This window comes from Chaetodon trifascialis, chromosome 4, assembly GCF_039877785.1.
Source record: "Chaetodon trifascialis isolate fChaTrf1 chromosome 4, fChaTrf1.hap1, whole genome shotgun sequence".
Lineage (NCBI taxonomy): Eukaryota > Metazoa > Chordata > Actinopteri > Chaetodontiformes > Chaetodontidae > Chaetodon > Chaetodon trifascialis.
Genome location: NC_092059.1, coordinates 3,741,397 through 3,757,647, shown reverse-complemented (window position 1 = coordinate 3,757,647; position 16,251 = coordinate 3,741,397). Strand labels below are relative to the sequence as shown.

General features: G+C 44.3%; 1 protein-coding gene across 1 annotated transcript in view; it reads right to left on the bottom strand.

The window, feature by feature from the left end:
* Window positions 1-16,251, bottom strand: part of lpp (LIM domain containing preferred translocation partner in lipoma) — an 87,631-nt gene that overhangs the window by 14,684 nt on the left and 56,696 nt on the right. The window contains exon 6 of the mRNA XM_070961399.1: window positions 10,937-11,106. Within this exon, the coding sequence (XP_070817500.1) occupies window positions 10,937-11,106 (170 nt within the window). The remainder of the gene's footprint in view (window positions 1-10,936; window positions 11,107-16,251) is intronic.

The following is a 16,251-nucleotide window of genomic DNA, read 5'->3' as shown; positions in this document are numbered from 1 at the left end:
GATCATCTTTCCAACCTCCTCCTGTGAAGGTTAACAAGTGAGCCACCCCCTGCCATTTCCCCTCCCTGAGGTCCAACTCACCCAAGACCCCCGACACGATCCCATCCCCAGCCCTTGATATCCAGCTTAAATTTAATTTTACATATCAGTGATTGCTTTCCAGTGACCGGCGCTGCCTGGCATCCTGACTCTGTCCATCTGTCTGTGCAGTTTCTTGGCGTCAGGGCCACAGAGCGAGCGTATGAAGACACGTTAACTTGACTTGACTCCCTTACAAATCCCTGTCATTTCTAAGCGTGTTATGTAAATCACCCACTCGGATCTGTTCTGCTGCCTGGATGCAGATGACTGAGGTGTGTGTGCGTGTGCTTTGTTTACGTGTGGGTGTGAGCGAGCATGTCACGCAGTGGAAAGTGATTCTCCTAATGGTTTGCTAACTCTGAGGATCACTGACCTTGAAACTATCGGCGGTATAATTTGTGACAGTCATCTGCGCGCACGCCAGTCCGTCAGGACGAGTGCGCCCAGGTTTCGGTGTCTCTGACCTGGAATGGCCCCGCTTCCTCTGAGCATAGGTCTACCCTGCTCAGCTCAGCTCAGCTCAGCTCAGCTCAGTCTGTCTGTGTAATAAATTCACACTGGGTTATGGATGACCAGCGCGTGCAGGAATGAGGTGGCGTCCTGCCAAAGCCTCCTATCCTCATTTGTTTTGTGCATTTGGTTGCTGCCTGGACGCTGTGAGCGGCCTTGGCCCAGTGATCCTCCTCACCAGCAGCTGCAGCCTGTGCAGGTTTCGCTTCTTTCGCTTGAGAACATGAGTTTTGACAAAGCAACAAAAACTGCGAGTGTCGAATGAGATCCGAATATTCATGCGTTCCATTACACTCAGCCGAGCAGCTTTATTTGTTCGTGCACATTTCTTATTTTAGCCAAGCTAAAAGATGATATCAGGCTGAAGGGACAGCGCCGACACACAGATCATGCCTCGCTCAGGCCTTTCTTTAAAGAATAAAAGGTGGCAGTGGGGGCCCTGATCTCTCTCTCCGGCTCAGGCAAAGTGGCCGGCCTGCCTGTCTGCCTCTCTGCCTTAAATTCAGCTCCGCAGCAGAATGTGACCCCTCTGGACTTTGGGCAATGTCTCCTGCTCTGGTTACAGAGAGAAACTGACAAAGACCCCGGCAGTAGTTCTCTCATGCCATGAGTTAGAGTGACATTGTGGTGGGTCAGCATTGGGTCACGGATATTTTTCTCCTGCTCGCTCCTGGGGGGAAGGGGGGGGTGCTTCGACAAAAAGCATGAGGAGGCTTTAGAGGCCCGGTGTTTGGAATCACTCTCTCCTCTCTTGTCCAAACAGTGTATTCTAATAACAGCGCTCATGCTTTTCATTTACTCGCCTGTAATGGATAGGACAGCTGCATTTCCTGTAGTGCAGATCAGTAATAAGAAATAATGACCTGCTTGAGTTCAGTGGGCTCACACCCACTGTACAGCACAATTATACACACACATAATTGTCTTGGCAAGTCTGGAGACGTACTAAGATGTGAAATCCTATTCATGCAAGTGCTATCTAATTGGCTCACTCCTTTGAGGAATTAGACCGAGTTAATCACGTCTGAATATACAGAACTCAATTAGAACTCTGCAAGCTAATGCAGACAGCCATGAATATTTGATGACGAAGTCAGCAGAAAGCGGGGCTGCTCAGACGACAAGTAAAACCAGGGTGGGCGTATACCTGCCGCCGCCGCCGCTCGCCGTGTGCGTGGCAGCTCTCCCGGTGCGAGCGGCAGCTGTGCAGCCGCGCCAACGGGGAGCTGCAGCGCCATGACGACGGGCATACCGGGGCCCTGAACTCACCATGCTGGCTGCGAGCCTCTGGATCTGACTACCTGGATATCCATCACAGAGAAGTGACAGGTGTGTGGGTGGTGTGCAGTCATTTCTAATTAGGGCCATATTACTGTCAGCGAAGCAGCATCACAAACTTCCTTCCTCTGTGTTGCGTTGTTTACATCACTGTGACTGGATGCGAGGGGAGAGATCAGACCGTGATTGGACGCATTGTATCGTATATCCCCTCTCTCAATGACAGCAGGGGCTTTGGGGGAGTTCTTGGGGATATCCCATTGTTAGGTGGGAGAGTAGTCTGCTATGATGTGCTGTGGAGGACATCCATCACCAGGAGCCCTGATGCAGCTGGCACCATGCCTGTCGCCTCTGGGTCCTCTGGCACCCTCGGAAACTTCCCTTTGCTATCCAGATTGTATGAGTGCGCCGCTGCGTTTGCACACACTTTAAACACAACTACGGCAGCGGTTCCCAAATTTTTGTGCCTGACGGACCCCAACATCGCTCAGGTGAACTCAAGCACCCTTTCATCAGCACCACCCGTCACGTCCCAAATGTCCACATTTCACCTGATTTTAAAGTAGTTGCATCACTACAAAAATGGATACTGTTACAAGTCGGTCAATGGTTAACACCAAGACTATTTGACTGCTTACACGTGTTGGTCTGGAGGTTAATTTGCATACACACACACACAGCCTGATGAACTCCAGCTGGCGTGCCGTATGATTGAGAGCCACATCCCACCAATCTGTGCGATTCAAAGAACGACTTCATGTTACGTCATCAAGAGCTACTGTGGCTAAACCCTTTGTAAAACACTTTGTGGAGAAGAAAGATGAGTTAGAAGCAGAGCTAGCCGGTGCAGACAAGCTCTCAAAGAAAGGCTAACCTCACTTCATCAGAGCTGACTCACAGCAGGGTTTCTGTTCTCTGGTGCCAAATGTGGAAAAATTCTGAATAAACATCAATTAAAATAAACTTTGCTTGCAGCTATTGTCAATTTAGACAATTGTTTGCGAGAAATAAATGTGACATTTCTAAAGCACGGTACCGGCTCTTTCTAGTGATAAATATGTTGCTGTCATGCTGGAAAAGAGGCGTCCTGGATCTTTCCTGCACAGACTGACAGTTCAAGTTCAGCCAAACACACGACTGAAACACATTCCTATAACAACCTCTGGAAACGAGGTGGAACAGTTGTTTTCTATTCTGTGAGAATCAGTTTTCTGGCTCGGACGGTTTCCATCATCAAAGCTGGTCGTATGTGAGCGAGAAGCGCCGGGTCTCCATGGGGAGGTTTTACACAGACACTGGAAAAAAGGTCTACACATTCAGCATGAGACGAATCATTGAAAAGGAGCAGTAACACTTTATATGAAGGAACACATATTCACCATTAACTAGCTGCTTATTAGCATGCATATCACTCATTTCTCCTGATTACTGCTTATTGATAAGAAGGAAGGATGTTATTGTATATGAAAGGAAGTGCTTTATGAAGACTAATAAAGAGTCACTATGCTACTAATAAGCATGCTAACAAGCAGCTAATTCATGGTGAACGTGTGTCCCTTAATATAAAGTTAAATATTTGTGTTCAGGAGAAGAAAGTGTGAAAATGTGGGAAATTATTCTACAAAACACAAAACACTGACTTAGAAAAAACAAATCCAGCTTCCTATGGAGCTACTTTATAACTTTATCAGCGTTGCTTAATTGGATCATTTGTTTAATTACATGCGGATTGGTAAATCGAGTCCCACAGAAAAAAGTGCTTTTGTTTTCACAAGTTCTCTTCAAGAGTTCTTGCTGAAAAAGTGGGTCCGCATGATAAAATTAATTACACAAAAATGAAGCCGCAGCCATAAAGGCGGCCGTGTGAATGGGTGACCGGCGAGGCTGACATCACCACTTTCCAAGACAGACAAACAGACACGGAGGGTAAAAGCTCATCAGTCAATCATGAACGTTTCCTGGTGACTGGCAGGTCAGGGCTGCTGCGCGCAGCTCTTCCTTTACAATAGCAGAATGGAAATCTTTCGGAGAGCGTAGCCAATGAGACCAAAGCCCATTTATTTTAAATAACAGAGCCGTAGTACAACACCAGATAATGAACGTAATTACATTCAAGCAAGTTGGCGTCCGTGACCTTGGTGGTCTCTGAAACTCTGTCAAAAGAGGCAGAAATAGATTAAGGTTTTTGTGTGGGCAAATCCCTATCTCTTTATTACTGCTCTTTCAATGTGAAGCCCTGCTCCTGGTGTGACCTTGTGTTACTTACATCACTCTCATTACGGCACACTTAAACTGGCTGCACTTTGGACGATCTATATTCATGGGAAGTGGTGGTATAAACAGGAAAGTAGGGATGTGACACTGCCTCGAACAGGGAACTGAGCATTGTCTGCAACCCTTTTACCGTTCACTGGTGTCAGTTAAGCAGATTGAATGGATCTGTTTACCAGCATAGAACCTGAAGCAAAGGGCAGTTAAGCAGCCGCTTCAAAAAAAATTACCTGGCCAATAACCTGGCTGTGGGAACGCTGCAGACATTTGCAAGAAGGACTAACAAGGCGGACGTGATGGACGGCATAGAATGGACTTAAGAACAGTGGGCACGGTGCCCTGTGTAAGCAATTAACCTCGGTGACACCGAATCCCTCTGCTGAACTTCTTCAAAGCCCAGCTGAGCGATCAGACAGAGGAAGAGTCCTTGTTGCTCTCAGCTCTGTTAACTAATACGCGCTCATGGTTAGAGGCAGACTTCCTAAAGTGAAAGGAGACAGAAAATTACTATTCATATCTGAGAGTACAATTTCAAATAGACGTGGTGGCTTGTATAATCCCACTGACGAAGAACATTTAGGCCTGAACTCTCTCGAAGGTATAATGACTGCTAGAACATAATGACTTCATTGGTGCACTGGTTTGTGATGTGAAGCTGTGCAAAAGTCTCACATTTATATGTCTGAATCAGAGTCCATCACGGTTCCTTTCACTTTGCTGAATACAGGCAGGAATGAGCTGGAATCCTTCAGACTTCGGTCCTGGTTGATTTGAGTAGCTCTCCACTTCACAGCAGCTCACAGGAAAGCTGGGTTTGGTTGCTCAGGTGTTGGAGGTGTGCAGCTCTTCATCTATGACACCTGCCGACTGCTTCATCACTCTCTCGTGAAATTTTGATAGGCGACAGTGTTCTGCGCCAACTCCGCTGACAGATGCACGCCGCGTTTCCTGCGGCGGCTTCACAATAAAAGCCACGCTGTGTGTCGCCGGTACAATGCTCTTAAACTCATAGCAGCAGGAAATGTTTAGTTTGCATCAGAGGTAACTTAGCTACACGCCAGCTCTGATAAGAAAATAGCTGAGTGAATACTCTGATTTAGTCTCGCTGATGTCAGTAAAGCTGGATTACACGAGGCATCGTTTCCTGTGAATCCCTCTAATGAATCCAGTGTGGGATGGTGAACTGCCAATAACAATGAAAACCGTGCAATAGAGAGAGTGTAAATACACTGAATGGCCGTCAAAATGAGTGTCAAAACAAGGTTTGATTTCATGAAAATCTTCAGGATTTTAACTGTTTCTGTCACCACCACGACAGAAACTGGTCCAAGTAAACCAGTTACTCATATCCAATCACACAAACAGCGCATGCCTGGATTTATTCAGAACACATGACTCAGTCTGAAGCTGGTGTGTTCACACAGAAGCTGACACTGAGTGTACTCCTGCTCTTTCAAATTAAGGCGTTTTCCTCTAAAGTGCAGCACTCCTCTTAAATGCATTACACCTCATATCCCTGCTCTCAGCCCGCTTTGTCTGAGGCGGCATCCTTCAAGAACGTAAAACCTTCAGGCTCCTGCTCCTTAATGTGCAGCTAACTGCAAGATGACTGACTCAATTAACAAGGCGAACATTAAGTGAGAAATCTGAGGCTTTCTCTAAAGGTTTACTTTGAACCAGCAAACGGAGGTTTTGGGTCAGCACCTGAAAACACACTATAAATGTCATCACAGACGTGGCTGCATAATTGGATCTCCAGCTACTTGAGCCCCAGTTAAGATGCCTGGCGTTCAGGGAGAATACCGGTGTGATATCGTGTTTGTGATTTTTCAGATGCTCTGTGATTCATTTGTTCCAGTTTGCAGGAAACATACAGTCAGTACTTTGAATTCACTGGAAAATGTTTCACATGAGAGCCGTCTTGGAAAACACTTAGTGGCACTAAAACTGAAAACTGCTGCCTCTCGGTAACAATGATGGACGGCGCGCTGGGTGGTGTTTGCGCACACGCTCACACATGGAGTCTTATCATGTGTGCAAACATGGAAGGGGGAAAGCTGTGGGACACCTCAGCCGAGACAAAAAAAACAAAAAACAATGGCCACTCAGTGCAGCGCTCCATGCAAAACCAGACATCAGCCGAACGTCTGTGGAGTTAATCAGCGTCATCGTGCATTCAAATAGGCAGCGATTAGTCCTCCGTGGAGGCGAGCCAGGGAAGCGCCGCGGACAAAGGCCGACTGCTGCGCCCGCTGCAACCTGTGGGCCAGTGGTGTGACTGAGGTTGGTTAGACAGAGATAGCCGGTCGTGAAATCAGGAAGTAGACAGGTGATGATAACAGATGTGGGTGAGCTCCTGCACATTACTAAAAGGAATTAATGATATCTAGACAAACAGTCTGAATGAGGCAAATCAGCCAGCGGAAGAGACGGATCTCGCCAATACAAATGGCAGCATTGTTCCACAGAATATGTAAAGTGTGAGCCCAGATAAGGGGGCTGCTGATCGCCTACTTTGATACATGGCAGAAAACTTTATTGGATGGCAATCAGCGTGGCGTACAAAATGTATTCATGCAATTCCTGGCAAAGGGATTAATGGATTTTTGCATAATATTATACAGATTCAACACACAGTGAGCTCCTAAGGCACCTGTTCTACCTGTTAGCAAGTCCACACACTGCAGGAGGAGTTTTGATCCATTTAGCACCTACAGCACATACCATAATATAAAAACACATATGCTTCCACCGAGTCAATACTGCTACTACGATTCTATTTTCAGTGTCTTTGAGAAACTGACGTGCATAATGGTGAAGTTCAATTAAATTAATTAAATGTAGTTTTCACTTATTCTGTACCAGCAAATGTTTTTTTTTATCTATGAGTATGTAGAGAACACAGTATTAGTCAGACAGCTGCATTTCTTGTATGAAAAGTTCTATAAAAATAAAATAAATAAATATATATAATGAATTTTCAGCTTTCTAAAGAGATTTTCTTTCACACATACTCATCACAGAGAACGATTCACTCTGTGAAAACAGCTCTTTTATGTCTGGTTCTGGAGGAAGCATTTAAAAAGAAATGACAGCGATGTCATCGGGGTTATTTGGGCTGAGGCTTGGGGACGACGTGTTTTAAGCAAAAGGCCGGTGTTTTACATTTACCTGGCGGGGTGAAGCTTCAGCTTCTGAACACTTTCAGGCTCTGCTGTTTGGATTTTGACGGCTGAATTTCTGTTTTTTGTTTGTTTTTTTAAGCTTTGGGCTGAGGCAGGCTAGCTGTTTCCCTTTGCCTCCAGTCTTTATGCAAAGCTAGGCTAACCGCCCACAGGCCGTAGGTACAGGCATGAGATCAGGAGCAGTTTTCTTATCTAACTCTGAAGGGCAAGAAAGCGAATATATTTACTGTAAGTGCAGGAAAAGTCACCATTTAAGCCTTGTCATAATAACTACACTCATAAATCAAATCTGTCTCTTTCAGGGGTTAATTAGGAGGGAGAGGCTGTGGAGGGGGGACAGTACAGGCATCTACAGTCAAAAAACCCACTCCCAGTGTTTCAGTGGCGTTCGTTTGCTCTTAGAGATTCCTAGACTGACTGACTTGCAGGCTAACTTGAAGTTTCCCACTCTCTCTCTGGGATGTGACATTTCTCTTCAGAGACTCAACTCTCACGTTCATTCTCTAATCGTACAGAGGCGTATGACCCTGAGGATGGGAATAAAAGAAGAAGAAATTACTTTCATTAAGAAATTCAGATTTCCTCCATCCTTTTGATCTTGTGCCAGAAGAACATTTATGCTGATGAAATGCATAAATAAAGTTCTTAAATTATCCCGTTCCTCTTTAGCGCATGTATCAGAGTTGGAGAACTTCCAGACAAGACAACTACAATCACAGTGAGTGCCTCTGAAAAGAGATGATTTAGGAGATGGCCTGCCGCTGGTTTCAGCGGCATGTGGCTCAACTTCCACACTTTACTGGTAAAGTGCACATCGAGCCATTTCCTGCAAGTGATGTGAAGGAAAATGTAAATGACAGTGGGACATTTGTGTTTCCTGGGCAAATAAGTACCTGACAACGTTTGTTTTAATGTGGCTCCACTCTGCTTCAGGGGCCCACACAGGCTGCAGGACATTTGAGTTGCTGATTTAGCGTTGTCATTGGAGTGCAATGATCAAAAAAACAAAAACGATCAAATCGATGCAGCAGAGCCAGAGATATTGTCTTTTCTCCCTGACAAATTATTCTCCCTTGGCAAAACCTGATGCCTACTTTACCCACAATGCAAATGAACTGCCGACAGTTTAGTCTGAGGTTTGTGTGTTTAGCGGCTAATGTAGCCTCGTGCTGCTAGCTGTAAACTGTGGGCTGCACAGCTCTGGTGAGCTCTCGTCCTTCTAACTGTGCACCCTCAGATTTTTTCCAAACTTGCACTCTTCAGACGTAACCGACGCTGACTCGAGCGGCATCACTGAAGGAAATTTACTGGATTTCGTGCAGCTCCCTCTGGAGCTGAAAGAGGCTTTCTGCAGGAGTCCTCCTCCAGACCTGCAAAGAGACGCTGAGAGTAAAATCGTTGGAGTTCCCCTTTGATGATTTTTTTTTATTTACCGGCTTCTTTTGGACCTGACACAAGTTTAAAAACAAACTGAATCCAATCATCTAAATCCCGTATTTCGAAATAAAACAAAAATGAAAGTTTCAAGCTATTACCCAAACTTTCCACTGTAATGGCTCACTGCATTGCACAGCGACTTCCCGTCTCAGCTTCCAGGAATCACCCACAGACTTTCCCGTGATATTGCTGACAATAAGAAACTTGGACGCTGTCACATCCAGCGACTGGACCGATGGCAAAACGGAGCCATATTCTAATGAAACCGAATGAGGGAAACACTTCTGCAAAACCATTTCCTTGTGGTCTTGAGAGATGATGTGTCTTTCCTGACAATATTGTGCAAGGAAATACTTTTATGTGAGTTGTGCAACAGAGCGACAGGAAAAGGGGTCACAGTTTTGTAAGAGGGAATAAAAACACCCAAAATTAAAAATAATTGCGGTGCCTTCTGGGATATCTCGCTGTCAGTTATTTCTACAGTCAGGTCGACTTCTGATCAGAAGAGTGAATTAGAAAAGTCGAAAATTAGGAAACAGATGAGACAGAAGCGTCTGTAATATCTAATCCACAAAGAGAATCACCAGCAAGTTACATCCTAATATGATTTGGACACTCTTTTAATAATAAGTGCATTTAAACCACATCTGAATGCTTATCAGCTGGAACTCCAGATAGTTATGCATCAGCTCACTGAATGATGTGAAAACAATATAATCATCATGTAATTCACCGAGGAGGAGATATCTGACAATCCTCCATGATAAAAAGACAAAGAAGGCATCTCTGATTCATTATTCAGGGAGAATAAATTAATGATCTATCAGGTTGGCCCGGGCTACAAAAAGTTTTGCGCTAGCCTCGTGTATTAGCTGCTCATGACTATCACTGAGGTTAAATCTGAAGCTGCGCTAATTCATTTCATAGCTGCTGTTAACATTGAGCTTTCATTTCACTGTCAACAACAGGCAGCCATAAAAATGGAAATTTCAAGTGTTTTAAACCTGCATTCATTCATGTTTTTGCCACTTGTGGCTGGAAGAACAAGCTGCAAACACCACACTAACATATCACCATGTTATGAGGTTGATTAGCTAACGTTAGCAAACGTTACACATCCAGCAGATGGAGCAACATTAGCTTTCATTAAGAGTCAAGTTTAAATCCAATATTCACGCCCTTCAGAGACAATATTCAACTCTACGGCTGCTAAGTGCTGGCTAACTGCTAGCAGCTAGCACACGCTGGGTTTTTCAAGGCTTTTTCACTGGAAACAGCTGCAGAACAGCAGAGAGGAACTGCGGTCGTGTGACAAATCTCTGGTGGTTTGTGATTATGAGCGACGTCTTTCAGGTCACATACAGGCAACATAAAAATATCAATCAGTGCAGCTTCAACATCAGCTGCTATGAACTGTCAGCAGTACACTGTTAGCTAGCTGGTTAGCATCTGCTGCGACTGAGCTAATCGTAACTGGAAGTCTGCTAACACATTCAAAGAGCGTTTTATATCAAGGGACACATATTCACCATTAACTAGTTGCTTCTCAGCATCTATATTAGTAGCATATTAGCTTCTTATTAGTTATTAAGGGAGTTAAGGGTTATTAAGGATTAGGTTATTAAGATCATAATTCACCTACAAAAACTTAATTCCTTATTATCAATAAGCAGTAATTATGAGGGAAAGCTTAATAAGTGCTTTATAATGATTAATAAAGAGCCAATATGCTGCTAATACGGATGCTAATAAGCAACAAGTTAATGGTGAATGTGTGTCTTTAATATAAAGTGTTATTAATATCAAACAGGCTGAGAACACAAAACCAGACTGTGACACTGTTTCCAGCATCTTCTCATGCCTTTGTATGTCATCGAAAGCTGTGTAAGTGCAGGGAATCACTTTCAGATGAAGAAATCACAAAGGGCAGTTTCATTGAGTGACCAAAAACAAAACAAAGCCAAAGAAAAAGAGGAAATGAAGAAGTGCGTGGAGAGAGGCGGCAGCTCGACGGACTTTGAAGAAATGAAATGCGGTCGCCTGAACACTCCAGGCACGTGGCTCGCAACGAGCCCACACCTGACATCATAAAGTGAGCTTTTGAAACGTGGACATAAATAAGTGAGCCAAAACCAGGCGGAGAGGCAGGTGGAGGGAAAAAAAAGGTGACTTACAATATAGCAAGGCTCACAGTACGCCTTCTTATCCACAGCGAAGAAAGGCTTGCCGCGCAGCTTGGTGCTGCAGGTCATGCAGACGAAGCAGTCGACATGGAAGACCTGGTCCATGGCGGTGCAGCCGGTGCCTTCGCCCACCACGTTCTCTCCACAGCTGGCACAGCGGCCTGGGGGGAGGAAGAGGAGGGAGCAGATTCATCACAAAATCCACAGATATTTAAGGTCGGATCGCATTCATCGACAGTCACGCTCCCCGAAAACACCATCGAGATCAAAACTAACGATCCGGTGACATCTGCGCCAAAGTGTGACGACGGTAAGCAGCTTGACCTGATGGGAAGCGTCCGACAGCGGGCGGCGAGCCTCTCACGGCACTTTCAGGACGATGAAACAACATCTCAAACCCAGCCAGGCCAAAAGAGAGAGAAGAGACATTTCTAAAAACTATGTGAAAACAGTCATTTCCAGGCCACAGATCAGATATCGATTACCCTCAAACTGATTTGTTTTTTGGATCCCTTCATGAAATAAAGAAACCTGAGAGGAGAATCAAGCGAGGCTGCAACTAATGATCATTTTGATGATCTGTTGTAGAGCTGCGTAGTGAAAGGAGTTATTTTATGAGCCTCTGGTTCTGGAAGTAAAGGCCCATTCCTTTCTCCATAGACAATGTTCGGTGACTCAGAGCTGGAGCACGACGGCTCAGATGGACATAAAACTCTGCTGTGAATAATCAGTACAAAAGATCAGGTGGGTTAAAAATAATCTGCTTCTTTGATAAAAAAGAGCCAGTGTGCACACAAACAGAAGGACAGAAGGTAACTCTCACTGTCAAGGTGGATGTTGGTGAGAAACATTCAGTCTTTGGTGTGAACAGCAGACACAAGCTAAATAAAGAAACTGACTTGTGGGTCAACTTTGGATTAATTTGGCTGCTACAGTGCCGTCTTTTGTCCACATTAGAGCTGCAGAGGTTGATCAAAAGAAAATTAACTGCTAACTTTCTTTTTTCAGGCAAAAATGTCAAAAATTTGCTGGTTTCACCTTCTTAAATGTCAAGATTTGCTGCTTTTCTCTGTTGCTTACGATAGTAAATGAAAGGTTTTTGGTTGGACGAAAGGAGAAATTAGACGTCACTTTGGCCTCTTTTAGACAAAATGATTCATTGTAAAAACAATCTGCACATTAATCAATAATGAAAATAATCGCAGCCCTGTGCACGACTGCAGCTGCTAAACATTTTGACTGCTGCAGCTCTGATTCGCACCTCTTCTCCAAAGCAACGCGCTTGTGGGTTTTTTACCTGTTATGGCAAAAAGATGCGATCGCTGGAGGAACAAGAGGTCTTCACATAAACCTGCAGGGTCTTTTCATTATTCACATGTTTGCAAGTCTGTTCCAGGTCGTGTATTTTCACTCAAACGGTTAAACCTTTAAAGCAGAACATGTGGAAAAACTGAAGGAAGGAAGGAAGTGACGTCTTAACATGAGACGTTTGGTCTGATCAGCGAGTCTGAAACCCAAATTATTCATTTTTAAAGAGAAGTTTAACATTACTGCTTACAGAAGCTCTAACATGTCTCCGTTTACTTGTGTTCGTTTGTGTTGACGGGCCGCCGTCTCGCCGGGTCTGACCGCAGGACCCACCAGCCGAGCTGCCGCCACGGCATCGGCTCACATCACCTCGTTCCCAAAATGTTACGCTGTCCCTTTAAATGCTTCACTTCCTGATGTCAGAAGCGCCTAATCTTCATTTCTATTTCAAACACCGGATAAGGAAGGATTAAACACTATAATTATGCGACATTAAAGAAACTAGACACAGCAGCAAAGTGCGACATGGACGACATCTATTTCAAAAAATCAGGCTTTAAATGATAAAAAGAAAACTTTAGAAGTACGAGCGAGTCTTTGTAAAAGGGGCACAAGTGAACTGATATTATTGCGCCACAAAGAGCCTGATTGCATACTGCGGGACATGGCACTGGGATATCTTTAATTGAGTTGGAGATATCTTTAATTGAGTTTAAGATGTCCTCGACTCAATGCAAGTTATCTTCAACCCAATTAATGACGCTGTCAATTTAATTACTGGTATCTTACAATAATAGGGTTTAAAAAGATATCTGAGAATGTTTTATTTTTTACACATCTGAGGACAGATGCAATCTCTCAGAGGAAGCATGATACAGTATATTTAATTAATTCAAGTTCAGTTGTACAGATCATTTCCGTTCCTTTTCATTTTTTGCTCCATCTGAAGGCTGATTTGGGCGATGATTGACACTGTGTGTTCTGAGCTGAGCGGTTCAAGCGTGTTACAGACAGAGGCGAGACTCTAACCGGGGGAGATAGAGTATCTGATGCTTGCATTTTCACAGTTCCACTTTCTGTTTTCATATCAAAAATTCAAACGGAGTGTAAAGCTGAATCTGTCTCAGGTATCAGCACAACTTTGGGAAGTCATATGTTGTTGAGATCAAATATCTGCTTGACTGCGAGGCCCGCTAATGGTCTTCTAATCTCAGATAACTCATTATCTCATTGTCAGCCTCGGCGGAAACACAGAAAAGTTGCTTAACGAATGACTGGATCTGCAACTTTCCCAGCAACATTTCCGAATCCGACTGATATTTGCGACTCCTTCGTTGCCGGATTCGTCGTTTGGCGCCGGGGGACGCATTAAGAAACAAGGGACTGACAAATTGCTGTTGAAGACTATTAGATGTCAACATTGTGAATTCTTATCGCAGCAGCAATCTGTGCGTTAATGCAGTGACGGCAGTCAACCACGACGACTCACGGCGCAGACGAGTTTTCACAAAACCTGCTATCGGTTTCATCTGTTCCCGCAGCTCTATCCACACCTCAATTATGGCTGCGTTACCTACTGTACAGGGAGGCAGATTAAACAAACTAGTGAAGGCACGTCTCGGGGGGACATGTGGGTGTCAGTGGAATCACAAGCAGGGTAATCACTTCAGAGAGCCAGAGGGAAAGAGAAAGGGAGAGAGAGCGAGCGAGAGACAGAGACGCAGAATGCTGAGCCTGTTAGTGGCTTCAGATCACAGGCCATCTTCAGTGAGTGGATGAGAATGCCAAACATGTCCCACAGGGCTCCCACTTTAAACAGCGAGAAGGAAACCTCTCGGAAATCCTTTTCCTTTTGGCAGTCTGTGATCGCGAGGGCCCTCAGGAGCTATTTGTGCACGGCTCGGCATACAGTGTACACACACACACGCACACACACACACGCACGCACGCACGCAGGATGGAAAAAAAAATCTCTTTGCACCAGACATGCCACACATGTAGACGAGCACATATACAAACACAGACGCGTGTATCATACACCGCATGCATACCCGCAGACGTGTGGTGACGTGCTGAGCGCACACACACCAGCAGCCCACACATGAACTCACAGCATCGCAACAAAGAGCACGAGATCTGAGGCTGCAGTGAAGCTACTGTACGCTGCACCGTTACCATCAGTGTGAATGTGAAGCTACCAGAACGGGACGGACTCATAAAGAGAGTCTAAAAACGCTGAGACGATAAAGCAAACAGCACGTCTTTACATGAGGTCTGAGCTAATGATGACGTTCATCATCGGGTAATTGATCGGGACTGGAAAATGTCAGAAAATGTGCTTTGTAATCTTCTGAAGGTGTGGATGACTTCTTCTTCTTTGTGATCTAAAACCAGCTGAAAGTCATTTTTTGGCCTTTTTGCTTTAAAAATAACTGAATCTCGCAATGATTTGCCCCCCCCCAAAAAAACAGTTACCAATTAATTTTCTATGAATCAACTAACTGATTGATCGACTAGTCGTCCAGCTCTTCAGGTAATGAATAACTCTGTTTCCTCCCATCATGCCAAGCGTTTTTCAGAGGAGATGCTGCTCCAACAGACATAAAGTACATTTAATACAATAATGTGCGATTGCTCGATCTGTTGAACGCTGTGTGGAATGTTTAAGGACTCACCATTAAAAATGTGACAGATTCTAAATAATCTAATTATGTTTTCATGAGTGATTAATGTGATCATCATTTTCTTGGTGAATCTAAATAAGAAAAGGGTGAAAAACGGCAGTTTAAGATGCTGCTTGTTCGCTCTGAGCGACATTCGCTGGACCGTCGAAAGACTCAAAGACGACCGGCGAACGTTCACATCTGAGAGAAGCTTCAGCATTTTTCCTTCATCGATTATCAGAGATTCATTTTCTGACATCTGTTTTCAGCTTTATTTTCATGATCAATCAGTCTGTCCATTTTCTCAGTTAATCAATAGTTCCCTGAGACGTCAGAAACACTTTGACTGACCGCCAGACAAAAACCTGTTGACACGAGACCTTCTGCGATCGGTCGATGGTAAGTCATTTGCTGTCAATACGTCGCTTTTTCAATGGACTTTTTCAGGTTTCAGACTGAAGTTGCTCCACTTGAACTGAAAGAATTAAACATGCTCTCCGAGTCTTGTGTTTCATTAAATATAGCACAACACACACGTCTCCAAAGCGGACTCGTACTCCTCTGCCTTTCATTGCGGGGAGCGAAAACGATTCCACAAAGTGTAGAAATGTGAAGCTTTGGAGCGAGTCTGTAACTTTTCTTCTCTAACAGTCGTACTGTATGATAATAGAGAGGAGCGCCGAGTGTTTTACAATGCTTCACATCAATAATTTCACACGTCTGCGTCGGAAGTAAGCATTTTCAATTTCCAGACACTACTTCAATTGACTTCTTGAATAATACAGGACAGCAATTGAAGCAACATCGTATTTACCCCTGTGGAGATGATCGCAAATACTTTCGAACTATTTCAGCTGGGCATAAAGGAATCATGAAAGGCCTCGCTGCTCCCCAGCGTCCCTTTGCACGGGGAATGGAACCAGAGTCTTAATATCCAAACTTCAAATAGTTCCTGTAGAACCAATGCAATGGTGACGGGGCGGGAGGGGGAGTTCATTTACACTTTACTCACTTTCTTTCCTTTCATTCTTCAGCCCTCAGAAGTGTCTCTTCTCTCTTACATCGAAAGTCAAAAGAAGGACTGAAGAGAAAATCTTTTCTTCTTCTCTTTTTTTAAAGAAGCACATTCCCTGTGAGCTACGGAGGCTTAGAATGGTTAGACAATTTAATTGGATAAAAGGAAAAGATTAAAGAGGCCCTGACTCTGTTCCATAAATAATTGATTTCTAATGTATTTGTAGTGGCAGTGAGACGCTGTTGTTTGGGAATGGGGGATGTTGAGTGGCAGAACGCTTCAGATTTCCCTCAGTCTTTGCCTTCTTTGTTTTTTCACGC